The 20,178-nt window shown below is 43.0% G+C and overlaps 2 protein-coding genes across 8 annotated transcripts; one reads left to right on the top strand and one right to left on the bottom strand.

Annotated features, from left to right (window-relative positions):
• Positions 1-4: 4 nt before the first annotated feature.
• Positions 5-15,256, top strand: odr4 (odr-4 GPCR localization factor homolog). Of its 7 annotated transcripts, none has more exons than XM_023806411.2 (15): positions 6-144; positions 476-538; positions 737-847; positions 1,007-1,129; positions 1,978-2,073; positions 2,196-2,302; positions 2,625-2,661; positions 2,950-3,087; positions 3,260-3,355; positions 3,461-3,517; positions 4,021-4,155; positions 4,375-4,465; positions 7,117-7,302; positions 11,511-11,606; positions 12,618-15,256. In XM_023806411.2, exons 3-15 carry the CDS (start codon positions 749-751, stop codon positions 12,683-12,685), a joined length of 1,329 nt encoding a protein of 442 aa, XP_023662179.1. In that variant the 5' UTR covers positions 6-144; positions 476-538; positions 737-748; the 3' UTR covers positions 12,686-15,256. The 7 variants fall into 7 exon arrangements, with proteins under 7 accessions (XP_023662183.1, XP_023662179.1, XP_023662181.1 ...); XM_023806413.2 differs by having other exon boundaries at positions 476-625; XM_023806412.2 differs by lacking the exon at positions 476-538 and having other exon boundaries at positions 28-144.
• An 81-nt stretch (positions 15,257-15,337) lies between these two features.
• pdca (phosducin a) lies at positions 15,338-16,389 on the bottom strand. The gene is made up of 2 exons (XM_023806442.2): positions 16,249-16,389; positions 15,338-15,935 (listed from the first exon to the last, which is right to left on the bottom strand). Exons 1-2 carry the CDS (start codon positions 16,330-16,332, stop codon positions 15,417-15,419), a joined length of 603 nt encoding a protein of 200 aa, XP_023662210.2. The 5' UTR covers positions 16,333-16,389; the 3' UTR covers positions 15,338-15,416.
• Positions 16,390-20,178: the final 3,789 nt, after the last annotated feature.

Genomic DNA, 20,178 nt, shown 5'->3' with positions numbered 1-20,178 from the left:
CGGAAGCGACCGCGCCGCATTATGGGAAATGGAGTTTCTTTGGCCCAAAAAAGGGTCATTGACGTTTCTTTTCTGCGAGAACTTTAACCAATGCTCACGTGCTTTGTTTAAACACCTCGTTACTGCTAATATTGGTTAAAACAGGTATGTGAATTTTCGTATAAATACTGAAACAATGAAATTAATAAATATTAGAGTAGCCAGCCGCTATTCAAGATTTTTATTGTGTAGTCTCACTGTCATTGTATGTACAGCTGTTAATTTACTATTAAGCCATTTATTTGCATCCACATTCTGAAGCAGCTACATTCATTAGACTATCAAAATGAAAACAGTGTTTTCTTACTGGGTTGGTATGCGTGCGTATGCTGGTAAGCCAGTTAACCGACGGAAAAATCCATGCGGTGACGTGTTCCTGCTTTTAGTTCGGCTTGTTGGTTATCTAGCTAACTAAAGTTTACGCGTGTTGATACAGTGAAATGTAACATCCGAGGGACTGGAAGTCCACTGGAAAAAATTGTGACCAGTACAGTCATCGGTATGTACAGTCAAGACTCTTTAAACGGAACCATATGGCAACTTATCTCTGAACAAAAATACAACTCAGTAATTTAGCTTTGCTAAGGTACTTTATTATTGTCATGTCATTCCTATAAATGTACATATAATTTAGATGCAAATGAAGCTGTCACTGAGTCTCTTAAAGCAAGCACTAATATATCTAAGTTATTTTCAGTGTACCTTCACCATGGGAAGAGGCTACATTGTGGAGGCTTTGGTAGAACAATACCTGGTCAACCTCCAGACTGTGCATGCGTCTTGTATTAGTGGAATCTTGATTGGACAGGTAAAGTTTTGTGTTATTTTGCATGTAAATATTTCATGAAAAGATGTGGTTATGTCATAAAAAATTGAAAATGTATTTCCCACTGCCCAAATATACTGACATGTAGCTGTGAATGTGGTTAGTAGTGTGAAATGGTGTACAATGGGTCTCCCTGCAAAGTGTTCGTCTCAGAGGGACTACGTGGTGCTGGCGGCACAGACGCCACAGAAAGACTGCGGGGCAGTGCGCGGGTGCTCGCTTGGTGACCTCGATGCTGATTGGGTCACAGAGCACGGCCGGCAGGTGAGCGCCGCACGCAGCCTTAATGACAGCCTTGCTCAAGTCACAGCACACTCCAGATTTTTTTTCCCCAATGAACAAACAACTGTGCACGATATTGTAAATATACTTAACTGGGCTTTTTGCTGTATATTTGTAAACGTCATAGTGTATTTAGATATACAGTAACTAGTGATGACCAATTGAAGCTTTGTGAACCATTTGCTGTATTTTCTGATACCACTAGATGGTGCGCTCTATTCAAAAAAGGGCTCAATTTATGCCCTAAGGCCACTTAAAATTAATAAATTGTTTTACATGGCCGCCCGCCTCAATTTTTTGGTGCCGCCTCGATTTTATATTTTATATTTTTCAAAAAATCCATTTTTTTCACCTCAAAAATTGTCAGAGATCGTCAATACGCACGCGCGCCATCTACCGTTAGTTTAACAACTAACGGTGGTCATTTGAAATCATTTTGTGTTTCTCTCAAAATGGCCGCCGTGGGTGAAAAATCTTGAATGTCAGCCTCGGATTTTTCAATTTGACGCTTCTCGGACAATGGTTTTTATCGTTTGTCAGATTGTGTCTGGGCCCACGGTATTAAAATCTTGGCAGGGCATCAATATACCGAGTAATGTTACCCTTCGCGAGCTGTTTGAGAACTTTTCTAGTTTTAGTATATCTATGTTGCCGTTCGTCTTTTCGCTAAAAATATAAAATATAAAATCCCCTACTCACCAATATTTTAGAAGTTTGAGTCATGTAAAACAATTTATTAATTTTAAGTGGCCTAAAGCAAACCAAGATACAGCAAATGGTTCATCAAGCTTCATTTGGGCATTACTAATAGTAACGCTGTCCCCCCACAGGTTTCACGGATGTTACCAGGAGGTTTGTCTGTTCTTGGTGTGTTTCTGATCACGTCCCCTGACCTGTCAAAAGAGGCCCAGAATACCCTGAGGAAGGTACGTATAGCATTGACTAAAATATCCATTAATATTCAGTCATATGGTCTCTGCTCGGTGTGCATGTAGATTAATAAAATGTATTGTTTTTGCGATGTGTGTTGTTATGTGTCTGTCTCCAGCTGGTCTATGCTATGGAGAAGCTTATATCGATGGGACGATTGTGGAATCTCACTGAAGAAGATGTATCTGAGAGGGTGGGGCTGCACATCTGCTCAAAGACAAAGAAGTATCCTTCACTGGAACGACCCGGCAGTAACAGACAGGGCACGTTTTGCATTGCATAGCAGGCAGTTGTAACATGTACAGCTGTTTTTCTGTAGTGTATGTATGTATGACAAGCTTCTGGTAGTAATATGGTCATTGCACAAAATAATTTAAATTGTTTGTAGAAATGGCAGTGTGCTACCAGTGACCGTCTGGGATAAGTAGTTAGAAAATGGATGTAAATGTATATTTAAATTTGAATTGTTAATTAGTCGCAAGTATCTAGCTCTTGGCACTTATAACATTATCAATTGGAGTAGTATATCTTAACTGAGACAATGCAGAGCTGTTTGTCGCACATTTGACGTCCGGGACCCCAAGGTTAATATCAAAATTTTATCAACATTTAATTGTTGTGAAGTTTTTGTAATTTTAGTGTTAATCATGAATTTTGTGGTTGTTTCACCCTAAATTATAGTTTTTGCTTGGTGAACATTCCTAAGAAAAACTATTTACTGCCTCTTTAAACAGAATTTCAGAATATTTGAGTCAGAGTGAAGTCCAGCTGTCTTATATAGTTTATGTATCTGTGCTGGTATCTTAAGCCTTGCTGTGTGATGAGGTCTTCTTGAGCAGAGCATTCCTGTGTGTTTTCAATTGCACTTGCAGAGTTCCGCTAGGCCTGCAGATTGGAAATACCAGTCTGGTGTGTCTGACTCCTGGCCGGTCTTAAAATGCTCTGTTGATTTGGATTTATATTTTCCCTTGTCGGAAACGTCGTCAGAAAACCTGGAAAATAGTGTGAAGGTAATCCCATTCTTGTACAGTACTTCCTGTCGTATGGTTGAGCGTTACGTAGTTAGTCGGATTATAGTGCACCATTAGCCAGTCACTACTTGGTTTAAATTGGAAGTAACCAGAGAGAGGTGGTTTGTCGATATGGTAACTTTTTTTATTTAAATTTTACCCCTTTTCACAGATTGGCCTTCAAAAATGGGCAAAGCAAATGGAGTCTAGTGTTTGTCTCATTAACGGAAAGCATTCGGATAGTGACGCTGAATTGTTGACGGGGCTGGTGAGCGTTCTCCACAGTTACACAAACTGGCACATCATGCATCATGAATCTTCAATTCAGTGATTTTCTTCTCCACCCCCAGACAAACTTACATTTGTTTTTTAGAGAAAGAATGCCAAGGGGCACCATCCGAATTTTCGCGTTCAGATTATGCTCCCTATGGTAAGGATTTGTGGGTTTTTAATCAACATGTGTGGCCCTTTGGGTTAGGTGTCATTGATCGGAAGGTTGCTGGTTCAAATCCCGAGGTTGGCAGAGTGATTTTACTATTAGGCCCTTGAGCAAGGCCCTTTCCCCTCCTGGAACTGGATGGACGGGTGCTGTAAAGGGAAAGAAGTCAGGAATATTACAAGGGCCCCTGAGTGATAGCGGCTCTTAAAAATCAGGAACATAATCGCATTGGTCGGGGTCGGGGGCCTGATTTGATATGCTTTTATTGGACCCAAAATATTTAACGACACCCCTAACTGAATGACCCTGCTTTCTCAATTGTGTATCGCTTTCTATAATGGTACCCGTTAAATAAATTAATGTAAATAATCTGGGAGAGGTCTCTCTTTACGGCATGGTTTTGGCCTGGTTTCGGTGCCTGTTGATCCCATCTGAGCATGTGTATTGGGTTCTGGTGGCTGCTCTCGCTCAGGTGTCTGTGTCGTCCTCCACAGATGAGCTCCGCCCTGGGGGAGCAGCGGAGCAGTGCGGCCGCGGAGGCATGCGGCGGCTCCCTGACTCTGGCAGGGGTCCTGCAATGCAGAGCCTACCTTCACAGCCACAAGCTGAAGGCCAGACAGGCTGCTGAGGTTAGCTGACAATGGTGTCTGATGGCTCCTAGATATGGCCAAATGAAGCTTCATGGTTTAGTTTGGAACATTCTTTGAGCCTTTTCATGAAGCGAGAGCACCATCTAGTGGGGTCAAAAAATACAGCAAATGGTTTAAGTTTCAGTAGGCCATCACTAATGGCTCCCTGGAGCTGCAGGTTCTGCCACGTTCATTTATTCTCCATCTCTCACCCGACAGGCCATTAAAAGGGATATAATGAACACGCTGTCCAGCAGAACTGAGATGTTCTTTGAAGATCTCCTCATTAATGAGGGAGATGGTGGCAAAGGTATAGTCCCTTGGTTTTTGTTTGTCAGCCAATGAAAATTCCATGCTTAATGTATGTCACAAATAACATTTTGAACAGCCCAGAAATATTTCTTAATGGTTATTTGTAAAAATTAGGTTGAACACCAGATGGCGCTGTTGATGTATTCGATTTTCGTTAATTTGCCTGAGCATGCTTCAAGTGTACATGGTACAATTTAAGTGCATCCTTCATATTATTGCAAATAAATACAAGATAGTACAAGCAGAAAGAGATAGCAACAAGAAATTATGGAAAATAGAAAATAAAATAAAATGATTCTATGTATTCTACACTTATGATTGTACATAAATGGTGTGTGAATCTGCTCTGCAATAGGTTGGTTGGTGCCCCATCCTGAGTTGTTCCCTGCCTTGCGGCCATAGCTTCTAGGATAGGCTCTGGACCCCCCCCCCCGCAACCCTAAATAGGATAAGCAGTCACTGAAAATGGATGGATGGATGTTTGTACATTGTTGGATATTGAGAGCACAACACTGTTGACTTGTCAAGCGGGGACCTTAATTATTATAACTTAGAAATTTTCTGAATTGAACTTGCCTTTTACTACAAGGTCATTTGTAACTCGTGTGTAACTCGAGTTACAAAGTTTTGATTTCATTCTCTGTTTCAGTTGCATGCTGAAAGCCTTAAGGTAGGTAATAGGGAAGCTTAAAACATCTAAAGCATTCACTATGAGTGAACATAACAGCTTCAAAATACAGTTCATATACACAGTATTGATAGTATACTGCGAACAGTGTGATGCATTAACATGAAACATGAACTATAACTTGACTTCCCACTGGCAGATGTTCATATGGAAATCGGTACGTGAGAAACATTCAGACGGCAGTTTGTGAAGCCACCTATTCTGTGTTTTTAATGTAGGCAATAAAAATTAATTAATCAGTCGACCACTTAGGGGAAATATTACTTCCCTGCCTTGACAGAGGGCTTTGATTTTTTTTATAGTGAGTTGTATTCAAAGTCTTGCTCAGATCACGTGGCTATGTGTGTAAGGGACAGGAAGAAAAAGTTGTGCAAAGTAGTGTGGTGGAATCTGCACTGTGAAAGCTCAGAAAGCAGTGTGGGGGAATGTGCACTGTGAAAGCTCAGAAAGCAGTGTGGGGGAATGTGCACTGTGAAAGTTCAGAAAGCAGTGTGGGGGAATGTGCACTGTGAAAGCTCAGAAAGCAGTGTGGGGGAATGTGCACTGTGAAAGCTCAGAAAGCAGTGTGGGGGAATGTGCACTGTGAAAGCTCAGAAAGCAGTGTGGGGGAATGTGCACTGTGAAAGCTCAGAAAGCAGTGTGGGGGAATGTGCACTGTGAAAGCTCAGAAAGCAGTGTGGGGGAATGTGCACTGTGAAAGCTCAGAAAGCAGTGTGGGGGAATGTGCACTGTGAAAGCTCAGAAAGCAGTGTGGGGGAATGTGCACTGTGAAAGCTCAGAAAGCAGTGTGGGGGAATGTGCACTGTGAAAGCTCAGAAAGCAGTGTGGGGGAATGTGCGCTGTGAAAGCTCAGAAAGCAGTGTGGGGAATGTGCGCTGTGAAAGCTCAGAAAGCAGTGTGGGGGAATGTGCGCTGTGAAAGCTCAGAAAGCAGTGTTCGCTGACTTGAATTGTACAGCCTCCATTGTCTTTTAGAATTTGCGCATCTCTGCACTTTGCCTTCGGATAATATGCAAAAAATATCAATTAAAACTAAATGGGTAGCTCTGTCTTTGACGTCTGTGTGGGAATTTGACGAAAATCCAAACTACCATTTCATAAGCCCAACTACATAACCTCGTTCAGTCCGGTTAATCCGGTTCGGGTTTGTCTGACATTACCGTCACTGCCTATGATGACAAACTGGCTTTTGTCACAAATGGGTCTCGGAGTTCTATTTCATTTTCTCGTTTACTATAGACGGTCAAGGCCCCGGAAGGACAGACTGTAGCCCTTGCATCACCATTGTCTGGGCGTTTTATGATTTACTAACATGAAAGGAATCTGCTTTGTAAAGATGTAGTTTCTTCCTATTTAAAAAAAAAAAAGCATTGTTCACTTGTTAGTGGGCAATATAGTATTTGTGTTCTTTGTTTTTATTTTTAATGTTGTGCTAATACCTAATTGTAATGTTAATTAGAATTAGGTGATCAGTGGTCATTGTTGACACACCACAGCACACAACAATGAAATGTGTCCTCTGCATCTAACCCATATGTGACATCGTGACATAGCAGGGGGCAGCTAATTCAGCGCCCAGGGAGCAGTGCTTGGGGGCGGTACCTTGCTCAGGGTACCTCAGTGGTGCCTTGCTGGTCAGGGATTTGAACCTGCAATCTTTCAATTACAAGTGTGCTTCCCTAACCATTAAGCCACCACTGCCCACACCGTATCAGTCTGCCATAGCTCCCCCTCCCAGTGGTGTGTGGGTTAGGTCTCATTGCCTGTAATCGGAAGGTCGTTGGTTCAAATCCCGGCCTCGCCAGGATACTGTAGCTTCATTCTCCTCTGCTTATATGTGTGTATATCTCAAAGGAGAGCATGATGGGATATGTGACATGTAGCATTCCAGTGTACCTGTACTCGTATTTGTGCAAATGACAAACGAAGCGTCATTTCATGTCATGCTGTTTTGTCCCCCAGGGAAAATGGCATCACAGCAGCCTCTTCCACAGCGGGTGTTTGCCCCCTTGCCAGGCACCAGTCTCAGCCTGTGTGACTACATGTTCCCCGATGAGGGTGCAGCAGAAGTGGGAGAACGCTTCAAGGAGATGCTGGACTTTGACATCCCAGAAGAGCAAATAGATATGACCCAGGAGGTCATAACTGGTAAGTTCCTGTGGCATCATATTTTTTTGTATTATTACTATGACACATTATTATATTTTAGTAGGTACTTGATGTTGGGTCATGATGTGGTGGAAGTATTGCACCTTGACTTTGGGAGATGGCCAGTTGTTTCGGGAACATTGCCTTCCCTGAACCTTCCTCGAACTACTAATGAACTAGCTTGCACACACCCTTTTTTGTCACGTGCAGTAATAGCCCTCCACTTCACCCTGCTAGTTACGACACGTTTCTGACTCTGATAAATCAGGCAGATATTTTATGAAGGCTAGAAACAATAATGAATGGGTAGCCTCAGGTTTTAAATAAGTGACGGCTATGTTGGGTGAATAAGAACACTGTGCAAAAGCATCGTGCCGCTGGCTTCCATGGAATGTCATCCGAGAATTCGACTGGCCGCTAGCCGGTTGAAACTTGGTGGTAGACCTTTTGAAATCATCTATTCATCGCTTATCCAGTATGTGGCTGGGTGCAACCTGAGCCTTTCCCTGGAAGTACAGTGCACGTGCAGAATGTGTAACCTCCATACGCAGAGTGCAGTTGGGATTCGAACCCCTTCCCCTTCAGGTATGAGGCGACAGTGCTGCTCATTATAACCTGATTTTGAACATCTGTGCACCAGTTTGGGGAGTGACGGTGGCTCAGAGGGTAGCGCTGTTACTGTGTACCAGTGGGTTGGGTTTCGCAACTCACTCCCCCTGTGTGGAGAGTTTGAATATTCTTCCCACGTCCAGGTTTCCTCCAGGTATTCCAGTTTCCTCCCACAATTTCTCCAAATTGCCTGTGCAATTATAATTTAATTAGCTTTTATCCAAAGCAAGGTACATTTTGAAAAACAGTTCTGCCGACACTAGGATTTGAACCGGTGATTCAATGATGAGATGCAGTGTCTTAACCCGCTGAGCCATGCAGCACCCTATGGCGTAGCTCGTGATGGACTGCTGTCCCATTTCAGGGTATTTTTGCCTTTGTGCCTTTGTGCCTTGTGCTGGCTAGGTGAGACTAGGTCTGTCACGATAATAATTTCTGTTGGACAGTATATTGTCCCAGAAATGATTGTGATAAACAATATTATTGTCATTTTATGCCCTGATATAATGATAAACTCACAGCATAATAATGCCGGAATGTATCACTACACACCCATGTAAAGCACCTTGGGGTGACTCTGTTGTGAAAGGCGCTATATGAAATTAAATTGAACTGAAATTGAAGTACACCCTTTCAAAGAGCGATGAACTTTTAATTCTAAAGCATGTTCAGACATTGAAATTGGAATGTGAAAAAATGTAAATATCCTCAATAAATAAAACACAAATAAAACCACACAACCAAAAAAATAAATACAGTGGTGCCTGCGGTTCACGAACGCTGTACAAACAATTAGGTTCGCGACCAAAAATTTAGTGAAAAAAAATGCATTGGTTTACATACAAAATTTGGTTGACGAACAGATTCCTTGACCAGATTCCTTTTTTTATACTAGTGTACACTGTAAAAAATGTAAAAAATTAACTGAGAAATTCTGTAAAATAACGACATAAAAAAACTGTAAAAGGAAAAACAATAGAGCAGCGTATATTTGACATTAAGATTTTGTAAAATACTTAACAAAAAACAACTGTTAATTTTTCAGTAAAAATATATTAAGTTAAACAAATTTAAACAAGTTTAACAAATTACTTTAGTTTAAACTCAAACAAACTATAATATAAAAACCAGTACAATACAGTTAAAATTACACCATAACGGTGTGAAAATAATATTTTTTTTTAATCAGGTCAACTTTGTTTATACTGAAAGAAACCGTGTTACATTTTACAAATGAATATTCTGTGCTTTACAGATGAGAAACAGTAGAACTTTAAATGGTATATCAACACTTGCCTTTTGCTACGTGCATTACGAACCAACAAGAAATAGTCCACACAACTCAGGATTTTCTGGTTTGTCAGACAGCTTTTGACGGTACATTCGGGGCTACCGTCAGAACTTCACCTCATGGCAACACCTCCAGTCCGTTGATAAGAAGGTATTTTTCCACTGAGGTGATAAAAATACTGCAGCACCGGCGGGGCTCATGTCCCAGCATGCCCCGCGCGCATTTGTAAATAGCTCTTGTATTGTTGTTGTTATTGCTAATGGTTATATTCCCTTATTGTCGCCTGTGTTTACCTGTGTCTTATGTGTACCCTGTCCGATCCTCGTGTGTAATTAGCGTCCGTAAATCTCCTACCGTGTATGCGTCTTACAGTTGAGCGTCTGACAACCTCGTGTTTCCTGTGTATAGTTGGTTCGGTGCTCTTTGGGTGCCTGATGTAGTTCTTTTCAGGAGCGTGTTACCTCGGCAAGAAAGTGCTGGCAGCTGTGGCTGAGTAATTCTGTAAAAAAATTCGTTAAGAATGTAAACAGCTTTATAAAACAGTCTGTCAATTTCACATACAAGAACTGTAACATTTTACATTGTGAATTCGTAGATTCAACATCTTCTTTCTGTTAATTTAGCAGGGCCATGCTGCTGTTGTACCAGTTATTTCAGTATAATTTATATCTAATCGTTGTTTATTCTACACTGAAACCAAGTAAACTTTACATGTAGTTGGTGGTTGTTTTACATTGAAATCCAGTACAATTTATAGATGTTTCTGTAAAGTTGTTTACACGTGTACAGTATTTTTTACAGAATAATTCTGGTAACCACAGCTGCCAGCTTTTTTCCGTAAAAACAACGGGATTTTTTTTACAGTGTAGCACCGGCGGGGCGCATGTCCCAGCATGTCCCAGCATGTCCCAGCATGCCCCACGTGCAATTGTAAATAGAAGGACCACAACAGGCACCCAACGAGGACTGAACCCAAATACACAGACGGGAAACACAAGGTTGTCAGACACCAAACTGCAAGATGCACACACGGTGGAAGATTTACACATGCTAAATACACACGAGGATCGGACCAGGTACACACAAGACACGGGCAAACACACCCGCGACAATAGGGAAATGCTACCATTAACATTAACAACAATTCGAGGGTTAAGGACTCTTAATAAAGACCCTGATTTCCCCGGCAAGCAAGTCTCCATGTCTCTGTCTGCTCCCGCGATGCCTCAGTCCACCCGTTGTCACACTATATCGTGTTTTTCGTTTAATTTCAATTAACAAAAATGATTATTTAGTAGACTTGTGAACAAATTAATCGAATTTCAATGCTTTCCTATGGGGAAAAATTGCCTTGGTTTGTGTACAAATAGGGTCACGACCACTTTCCTGGAAAGCATTGAGTTCCTGAACCGTAGGCACCGCTGTACATGATTTTGCATCAGTATTATTATCGTTTTGATTTTTTGACTTTTTATGTCATTATAAAACTTTTTTGTTTTTATTAAATTAGTTTTTATTTTAATTGTGTAAATCTATTTAGTAGTTATATACTTTACTTCAGGTTATACTAACTACAGTGGTGCCTACGGTTCACGAACACAATCCGTTCCAGGAAAGTGGTCGCGAACCAATTTGTATGCAAACCAAGGTGCTAAGATAAACAGATCATTACTTTAACTAAATGGTATTAAAAAATGGCAATGGGAAGTATTTGATGCTTATTGTATTTGAAGTTATCGTGTACTTGTTTTTTATTTTTGTGTCTTGTATCATTTTATGGAAATGATTTTGTTAATGATTTTAACCCTGTCTTGCATACTATAAGTACATAGTGCATGGTTAGTTTTGGTGAAATTCTTATTTATTGTTATACCACACATAATAAACAAACGTGACGTAAGTGCAGCTTTGCCTGGCACATTGGGGCTAGAAGTATGAACATTCAGGGATCACAGATGGTCAGGCATTGCGTGGCTGCCTTCACACTCACATGAATCAGCACGACTGGTTGGGGGCATTCATTCTCATGTAAACAAACACACATGTAAACGCAATTTGCCAATACCAAGGTCGGAAAAAACTATCGAAGTTATGTCCATATATCGTTAGTTGTTAACGTAATTATCGTAACAGGCCTAGTTTAGACACCGCCCCCATTTGGCCCCGATCAGGATAAATGGTTGGAAGATAAATGGATGTTTTTTTTAAGAGTGTTTTGTTCACAAGCTGTCATAGTTGCCCTTTTGTCTATTTGACAACATCATTTCCTCAAAGTGCAAAAACATTTTTACTGCTTGTATTTTTCCAGTTAATTCAGAAGTCGTTTTGGAGGAAAAGCTGGCCGACGCACTGCAGGCTCAGGCTGTGTCTCCCGCGATCCAGAAGGTGGCGCACCGCTATGTCGGTACGTGAGTCCTGTCACGTTAACAGCAGCAAGCTTTTCCTCCACGACACGTGCTCAGGAAAATGAAGTTTTGTTGTGCTCTGGAGACATGCCTTGCCAGTGGGTTGGCTAGCTGGAGCATAAATCAGTCTCTAATTGTATAGTCATACCTGAGAATACCACTCCCTCTGGTTGGGACTGCAGGCAGAGCCAGATGACATGGGGGGGGGGGTTGAGGTGAGATTTTTGGGGGGTCAAGGGTGATGGAGGGCTTAGCAAGAGCAGAGTGGGCGGAGTTAAGACAAAAGATAGCCATCGGGGGAGGTGGTGCGGGGGAGGTGGAGTGGGGTGGGGTTGAATAGATGCAGTAAAAACAAAAGGGGCCAGACCCACCCTCAGGGACTGGCCGGAAGAGAGACACTCACAGGTACACCTGGAGACACGCACTCCCTAACAACGCAGATGCAGTGGGAAAAGGTGAAAGTATGTGAGCTCTTACACCTGTCTGACTCACTGGGCTGGCACACGAACTGTGCCCCCTGCCCCTGTGCCGAGCTTTGAAGACCGGCCATTGCGGCAGGATTCCACCACATACTGTAGCTGTGAATGTCATTTTTTTTCTGTGTGTGGGAGTTTGAGATGATCCCACGCCAATGGAATGCAGGAGCTTAGACACCAGGACTTAATTTTATAAGCTGATTCTTAATTGAATATGTATTCCATTGGGAAAAGAATTTAAATGTATTTTTATTAATATGGATTGCTGCTAAATCAAGAGAATAGACCGCAAGTCTGAAGTTCTAACGGTTATGTAGATCTTAAATGAAATCTAAGAATTACATTATTAATAGCCTATCAATGATAAGAAGATACAATCTGATCATTTATTTAATTCGGTGATGACATGGTCATTTGAAGCATTGCGTGTCAGGACAGTATTACAGGCTTGTGAGGCCACAGAGCGTGCAAATCCTCACCATGTTTAAGATTCATCATGGATAATCATTTCTCACCCTCATCTTTGTCATCTAGGTGTTGCGCTGGCTGCCGGAATCGCTGTCCTTGCATCAGCTGCATCGCTTCTCTACCTGAACGACTGAGTGCAAGAGGAGTTCACTGAGTGCACTCAGGCACACTGCAAGGTGTGAGCAACAGTTAATGAGCGCAATCTGATTTCGCATCCGTCAAAGTCAAATCGCTATATGGACACTTCCCTCACATCAAAAGAAATTACAATTCTTGTCACTGATATTGGTTCTTGTGTTATTTTTGTTGTTTGTTGCATCATCTTTTATTGGTCGGTTTAGTAATTTCATCTTCAGGCAGAGAATCCTGCTAAGTATACAGAATTTCCCAGGAAGAAATACAGGTAACAGCTGTAAGAAATGTATGAGTGGATTCCCTCTGCCTTTCTCCCTCCCTCGGTCCCTCCGCCCTTCCAGCAATACCCCAGGTTCATCTTCTCAAACGTATTACCACATGCAGTCACAGTCACCCTTAACTCAGACCTGGTATCGTTTCCGAGAAAAAACTCAGACACAAGAAATCGCTAAGTTTTAGGGCTGAGCAATTAAATTAATTCATGTCAGGAGGAGGTTTTTTTTTTTTTTGTGAACCATTTACAGGGCAAAACATAAAACTGTTTCTTGATTTAAAGAAAGCAGACGTGCTGCTTTAGTCGAAGCACAACCCTGACAACTGCCTGTCAGATGTCTGTGGCGGCGTTTCCCCTCTGGGCTGCCCCAGTGTCACTTTGTGGTCATGCAGTGAGATGCATGTGCGTGTAAGGGGCACGAACGCCAGGGCGTGAAATCACAGACGTAGCTGGGAGCTTGCAGTGACTCAGTGATGGGAGGGGTGAGCGCAGATTATGCCCGGACATGTTCTAGATGAAGGGCCCGGCACACGAAACCGTGGGCGTCGCGCACTTCCTGAGGTCGAAACTCCTGCGGGCTGACATGAGGGAGGCCGACACGTGTGACCCGCAGCGCAGCAACGCAGCCCAGCAACGCAGCCCAGCAACACTTTCCCCTCCCCCCGCCTGCCTACTTTTGGGATGACACAAGTTCTCAGGTGGTGTCGGCTGACTTTTGAAAAACGAACTCAAATCCTTTTCTTTCTTTCTAGTAATCAATTAAATAATCATTAAATTTTGAGTATTATTTATGCAAGTTATCATTTTCTAAGAAGTGTTTTCCAGAATGTTTTGGAATTATGGAATTTCAAATTTTTCATTTAAGCCAGTTTACATCTGAGGGGTTTGAGTACTCATACAACTCTGGTATTTTATTCGGACTGCACATTGTCAATCTTAGAGTTTCATAATTTTTTTTCCAGGACGTCAGTTTTCCCTGATTTACAGATTACTTGACCCACCAGTGGCTGCGAATTGAGTGAAACTGAATGTAGAGAGAAACATTCATCCTTACTCTGTAGATGACGGTCAACCAGGGTGACAGAAAACACAAAGCTTATTCATACATTTCTGCACATACACCAAACCACATCAGTGATTTGATTGGCAGAGTTGAAATTTGATGTGCCCAGGAAGGTGTGATGTCAATTTGTATGGTGTATGTACATTCAGGTTCAGGGGCCAGTTACGGTATTTTTGCATTCACATTCAGGGGTCAGTCACCTTAAGAGTGAATAACACCTGTGTTCAGTTTAGGCACTGACTATCATATGGGCTGTCTAATTTTGTAATCACATGTTTTCATTTTACTGCTTGTTATGTTATTCTTGGTTATAGGCTGTATTTCTAGATTAAGTAGGGTTTAGGTTTTGCACACCCCTCTGAAATAATGGTTTGCACCTGCAACTGGAGTTTACTTGCATGGGCCAGGTCCAGCCCACACTCCGAACAGGGCCGCAGAGGTCACAGATATAAACAGACCATCACGTTTCAGCACGTGCTGTCTTGGAATTTAGTTATCAAGATGGAATCTGTGTCGAATGAACATGTCGTTTATGTCACATTAAAACTCTTCTTAATATTATAATGAACCTGGGCCCGAATTCACAAAGCATTTTGTCTTACCACTCCTAAATCGCACTAAAAGTTTTTAACAGTGTTTTCCTAAAACCTGTTAGGAAGCAACCCAACTCCTAATCTAAGAGTGAGACTCTGTCGCTTAGGCTGACATCAGTTCTTATGCATGGGCTTGCCTGCAATAACCACAGGGATTGGGGGATTGTGTGCTGGTGAAAATGTATGCGCAACTTCCCATAAAAACAAATACAGTGGAAACCGCTTATAGTGATCATCAAAAAGCTTGGGATAGAATCATTCATGTACAAATTTTGTTTAATTTATTCACTTATAGTAATCAAGTAGCCCACTTACAGTGTTCATTTTTGGTCTTTTTTAACATTACAACATATGGAATAAAATACTAGGAGTCCTACATAATAACTGACATGCCCGTTATTTTTTAGTAGTTTCTCCTAAATGGGCATGTTAGGACCTACTTTTAGCCTTAAGATGCTTTGTGAATACAGGTCCTGAACTATATCTGTAAATGCCTTAATAATTTTCCAGGAGTTTCATATAGTTTGTTTCCTCATTGGTGCATTTTTTTTTTGTTTGTTTGCCACATACCCTTGTCAAACGCCTTGGGGCAATTCTGTTGTGAATGGCGCTATAAAAAAAATAAACTGAATTGAATAAACTATGCAGCTATGGCGTTTCTTTAAGGTGGCATAGTATGGCAACACTAAAGCACCTAAGAATTCTGACTGTAATTGTGTGCATGAGGGGCTGCATACAAATCTGCACGTATATGTGTATTATAGCTGGGAGAGATCTGTGGCTTAGAGGCTATGGTTTCCTCATTCTATGTCAGCATCGTCCTCGTCATTGGGGCAGGCAGTAAACACCTTTTCCGGCAGGAATCCGTACTGGTTCAGGAACGCCTCCACATCCACGGCGAAGAACTCCTCGCCCAGGTGCTGCGTGATGTGCAGGAAGTTGCCGAGCAGCTCTCCGGCCTTGTATACCAGCACGGCAGGCAGCACGTCGTCCGGGAAGCGGTCGCCGGCACCGGTGCGGGAGGCGCGGATCTTGCAGAACTTGATGCCGGGGTATTCCGCAGCAAGGCAGTCCAGGCAGCTGTTGAGGGCCTCGCAGCCCGGCACGCCGTCCTCGTAGACGTGCACAGCCACCAGGGTCAGGTGGTGCTCCTTCTCGATGACGTCCAGGAAGGCCTCGCCGTTTTCCAACTCACACACACCCTCGAACCTGGGCCCGAAGCTCAGACGCTCGTGCATCTCCTGCATGCACTGCCTGCGGTACTTGCGCAGACACATCTCGTCCTCCTGCTGGATCAGCTCGTACTCCTGTGTGCTCATCTGCTTGGCAGCAGGTATGGGAACAGATAGCAGACTCAAGAACAATAGATAAACCCTGGGATTACTTATCTGATCCATATAGCAGTTACAGTTTCTGTTGATTATTTACACATGGCTAGTTAATGGTACTTCCTGAGAACTGCTAGGAGTTTCAGTTGACCTCTGACCTTGTTCCTTAGCTAGGTTAATAGGACTAGTACGTGGGATTTTTTGATGAAGTGAGGCCCATAAGCAGGCTTGTGCAGATGCAACGATATCTGAACACTTGGGGAGTTCCCCTGCTAGGCAATGGAAACACGATCAGATAGCTGACCTTCCGGTTGACTTTTTCGCCGAATTCCTCGGGCTTCTGTGGGGTGGACATCTGCCGCAGGAGCTCGCGCTTGCTGGGAGGCATGTTGTCGTGGTCCTCAGTCTCCAGCTTGAACTTCCGCCAATCATTGATAACCCCTTTGGGGCCTGCAAGTGCAGTTTTAGTAGTAGAAGAGGCATGGGTGATATTTGATAGCGCATCCATGACACAGCAAGGGAGGCCATATGGATGCAGTCTGTGATTCCTTTGATCTTTGAGATTCATTATACCAGGGGTCTCCAACTCCGGTCCTGGAGAGCTACCGTCCAGTAGGTTTTCTATCATACCTGGCTTCTGATGAGCCACACCTGTTCTCAGGTAAATAGCAGGAACAGGTGTGGCTCATCAGAAGCCAAGTGGGATAGAAAACCTTCTGGATAGTAGCTCTCCAGGACCGGAATTGGAGACCCCTGCATTATACTGTAGGACAACCCCTCAAACTCCACTTCAGCAAGATTGTGGGCCACAGATATGGTTGCCAAATGTCCCTTATTTTACAGGATCATCCCACATTGTAAAATAAAATGCGACACGCTGTGTCTCATTTTGAACCATTATTTATAACCAGTTTTTTCGGACAACGCAATCTCCCCATCCCCCTGCACCCCACTCGGGAAATTTTATCATTGGGGCTTGTGGCGGTGGGTGCGGCATCTCTTATTTCTTCCGATTAAATGCGGTCACCTTGGCCATGGAATATCTCACCTGTGTGCGTCGCTGGAAGTTCCTCTTCAAGCACAGCGAGACCAGACATTGTGTCCAGGGAGCAGCTGATCCTTTTAGCTAGTTCTGACAGGAAAACACCAGAGGCCCTGTGAAATCCAGAGCAGCTGATTGTCAAAGTATGTTTATGTTTGTGTTTGTGAGAACTGATGCTTCCCACACATACTTCAATGGGATAGTTGTTAAGGGGGAATTTTCCATGGGCAGTAAATCCATGCTTTGTAAATATCAACATACTCCCACACACCATGTGAGTTCCTGATTCTGTTTATGAATGACTTTAGCTCCTCACATCAACATCCCTGTATTTTTGTAACCCCCAACATTTACTTATATCTGGCTTACAGTATTCAACTTCCAATGAATCCTTTGTGCAATGAAAAGCCGGACTGATCTAGATGGTGAAATACTGGAAATCATATTTAACCACCAATTACCAGCTGCGATCATCACTCCAGGAAGCTGAACATCCAGGAAGCGAAAAACCTGGACATTTTTCAGTTTTGGATTCTGGCTACAATAAGCATGAGCAATGACATAATGTTTGAATTTCTGTGAAATTCCCCATCCGGATGTGAAAATGGAAGGTCCAAAATTTCACATCTGTGGAGAGCCCTACCAAGTAAATGAATGATCTCACTTCCTCTGCAACACAGGTAATTAGAGGATTGCAGGATTGCCTACAGCTAGAGCCAGCCCTGCATTCACAGCCCCGCCTTCCTGCTCTGGAAGTGCCTCCAGACTCCAGTCTGTGGCGGTTGACCAAGCGAAGTTCCAGCATGATTTAGAAGAACGAGGTCGATGTGGTATTAGAGGATTAGCAATATATCCACTACACCTACTTTGTATGGATCCCATCGGGGCCATAAGCAGAGTCGTGATGCTACTGTAGGTGTCCATGAAACTTTGTTTAGATCAGTGTTTCTCAGCCCTAACCCTCGGGGACCCTCAGATGCTCCATGTTTTTGCTCCCTTCTTCAGCAAAGAGCTGGGAGGAAGCAAAAACATGGAGTACTGGGAGCCCCCAAGGACCAGAATGAGAAACCTACTGAAATGGGGGGGCTATCATCTGTTCTCTGTTCCTTCCAACTATTGTGGTCCAGTCAGTTACTCTGAATTTGGATTTATGGGAATTGGACCCGATTCAGATATTGAAATCGAATTTCTGTAGAAAACCATCTCCCCTTAATAGTGTGGTTATTAGAAAATCGGAAGCTTAAATGACTAATGGCCAAAAGTGTCTGGCAGACTAATTGCTCGGTTTCCTGATCTCGTCACCGTTTCGGTTCCTTATAGCTGTGGCTTCCGTTCCCTCCCTGAACGCTTCCGTATTGCATTGCGTGCAGTTGTGTGCATGTGAGTGTCTCCCCTTCCTTGAGCCCCTGTGCTTCCAGGCATAAACTCCAGGTTCAGCGTCATCCTGTAGCAGCTGAGTGGTTATGGAGGATGGGTGGGCGGCCACAATTCTCATGAAGTCGGGCTAAGAGACCCGTTACCAGCCGTGTGGCCTCACTACCTGTGGAAGAAGCTTCTGGGTAAATTTTTCCAAGCGTGTGGCACATCAACCCAAGGTATGAGCACATGTCAGGACCTCCCCCGAATGAGTCACCGCACGTAAACTCAGCTGATCCAAATCCTCGCTCCTCCTGACCTCGCATACATCCTAGCCGTCTCCTATCACTGTGGAGGATCCAGATAGTTTACTGCTGTAATAACATTTAAGGTTATTCAAAGCTGGAAATGATGTCTGGTTCTGTCACCAGGGAGGGGGGGTGGGTGCCCCCCCAATGACTCACTGAACTGTTGAGCTCATTTAAAAATAAAAAATCAGCCATAAAAATGCATCAAGCTGTGCTATGTTACACTGTCACCCGCACAGATGGATATGGAATCTCCAAAGCTTTCGTAGATGTTTCCAAAAGCCGAAAATGCCGATTCACACATGTAAGCCCCGTGCGATGCTACAGGCTTCACGCGGGTTTGTTTCTCACCACGTGAAGTTGGGTAACACTGGTGCATCTTACTGGTTTGTCTGCATCTGCTTCTAAGAGAGGTGCCAGCCTGTCATGATGTCATGGGAGCTACTGGACGTGATTGGTGGAGGAATAAAACTCGAGCAACCGTGTTAAATAACCGCCCAGAAATCCACAGCTTAAAGAAGTCCATCATCTCGTATGTGTTATGGGGTCATTTCAGTCTGTTTGTGTAAATATTTAGGTATACATGAAAAAAATTCAACTCAAGGATAACATGCCGAGGATGATGGGAAAAAATTAAGCCCCATGATACAGCGTTACAAGCCTCTGATGTGTAATGCTAAAGGTTAAGGTAGCTGTTTCCCCTAGTTAAAAAATCCTTTTTAGCATCAAAGGACAAACTCCAATACAGTGCATCATAGTTTCAGCATGCATTTTTGGTATTGCATGACAAATGCTTCTCAGGTGTATGCAACATGCTTCCGTCACCTCCATATTTCTTGACCGGGGTAACTGGAGGCACATACTTCAAGTGTGGGAACCACTTGTTTACGGCGTTACCATTGCATAACAGCTTTTTTGGAATCCGTTTGTATACCAATTGTAGTCTACGCCATTGACATGAGTCAGAGCCAAATTACAGCCCATTTTAACACCTATGCAACAGTAAACGTTCATTCATGCTCACTCATTATTGAGTATTTATTATCGTCCATTACTAGTTATTGTCACAAATCGCATTCTGTACACTTCAATGCCTTGAATTATATATAGCTAATATGTAGCTAATATATATCTATATATCTCAGACGTTCATGAGAATTCTGGCACCTCTTTGGAATGTGCTAGAAAAAAAATAATAATAAAGGCACTTCTCACCTTTTTGGCACCTGTGTCAGCCAGCTATGACCTCTTCTGTGTGTCCTTGTATTCCTAAACGCTCTGTACGACACGTTTGGGACTTATTAGATCCCCACCAAGATAAGTCAGAGAGGGTAAGAGGATTCTCTGCATTAGGCACACGCTCAACTAACCAATTAGATCGCTGCCACACAAGGCCACGTTGCATGTCACCTGATGCCTTTGCACCTGTTTGGGGTGTCCTTACGCTGGGTAGGTGAGGTCTGCTGGGTAATGAGCTGGCACAGGCTGCTCGCGTGACCCGACAGAGATCAGGCAGAACTTGCCATTT

This window comes from Paramormyrops kingsleyae, chromosome 21, assembly GCF_048594095.1.
Source record: "Paramormyrops kingsleyae isolate MSU_618 chromosome 21, PKINGS_0.4, whole genome shotgun sequence".
Taxonomy (NCBI): Eukaryota; Metazoa; Chordata; class Actinopteri; order Osteoglossiformes; family Mormyridae; genus Paramormyrops; species Paramormyrops kingsleyae.
This window is presented reverse-complemented; position numbering and strand designations above follow the sequence as displayed.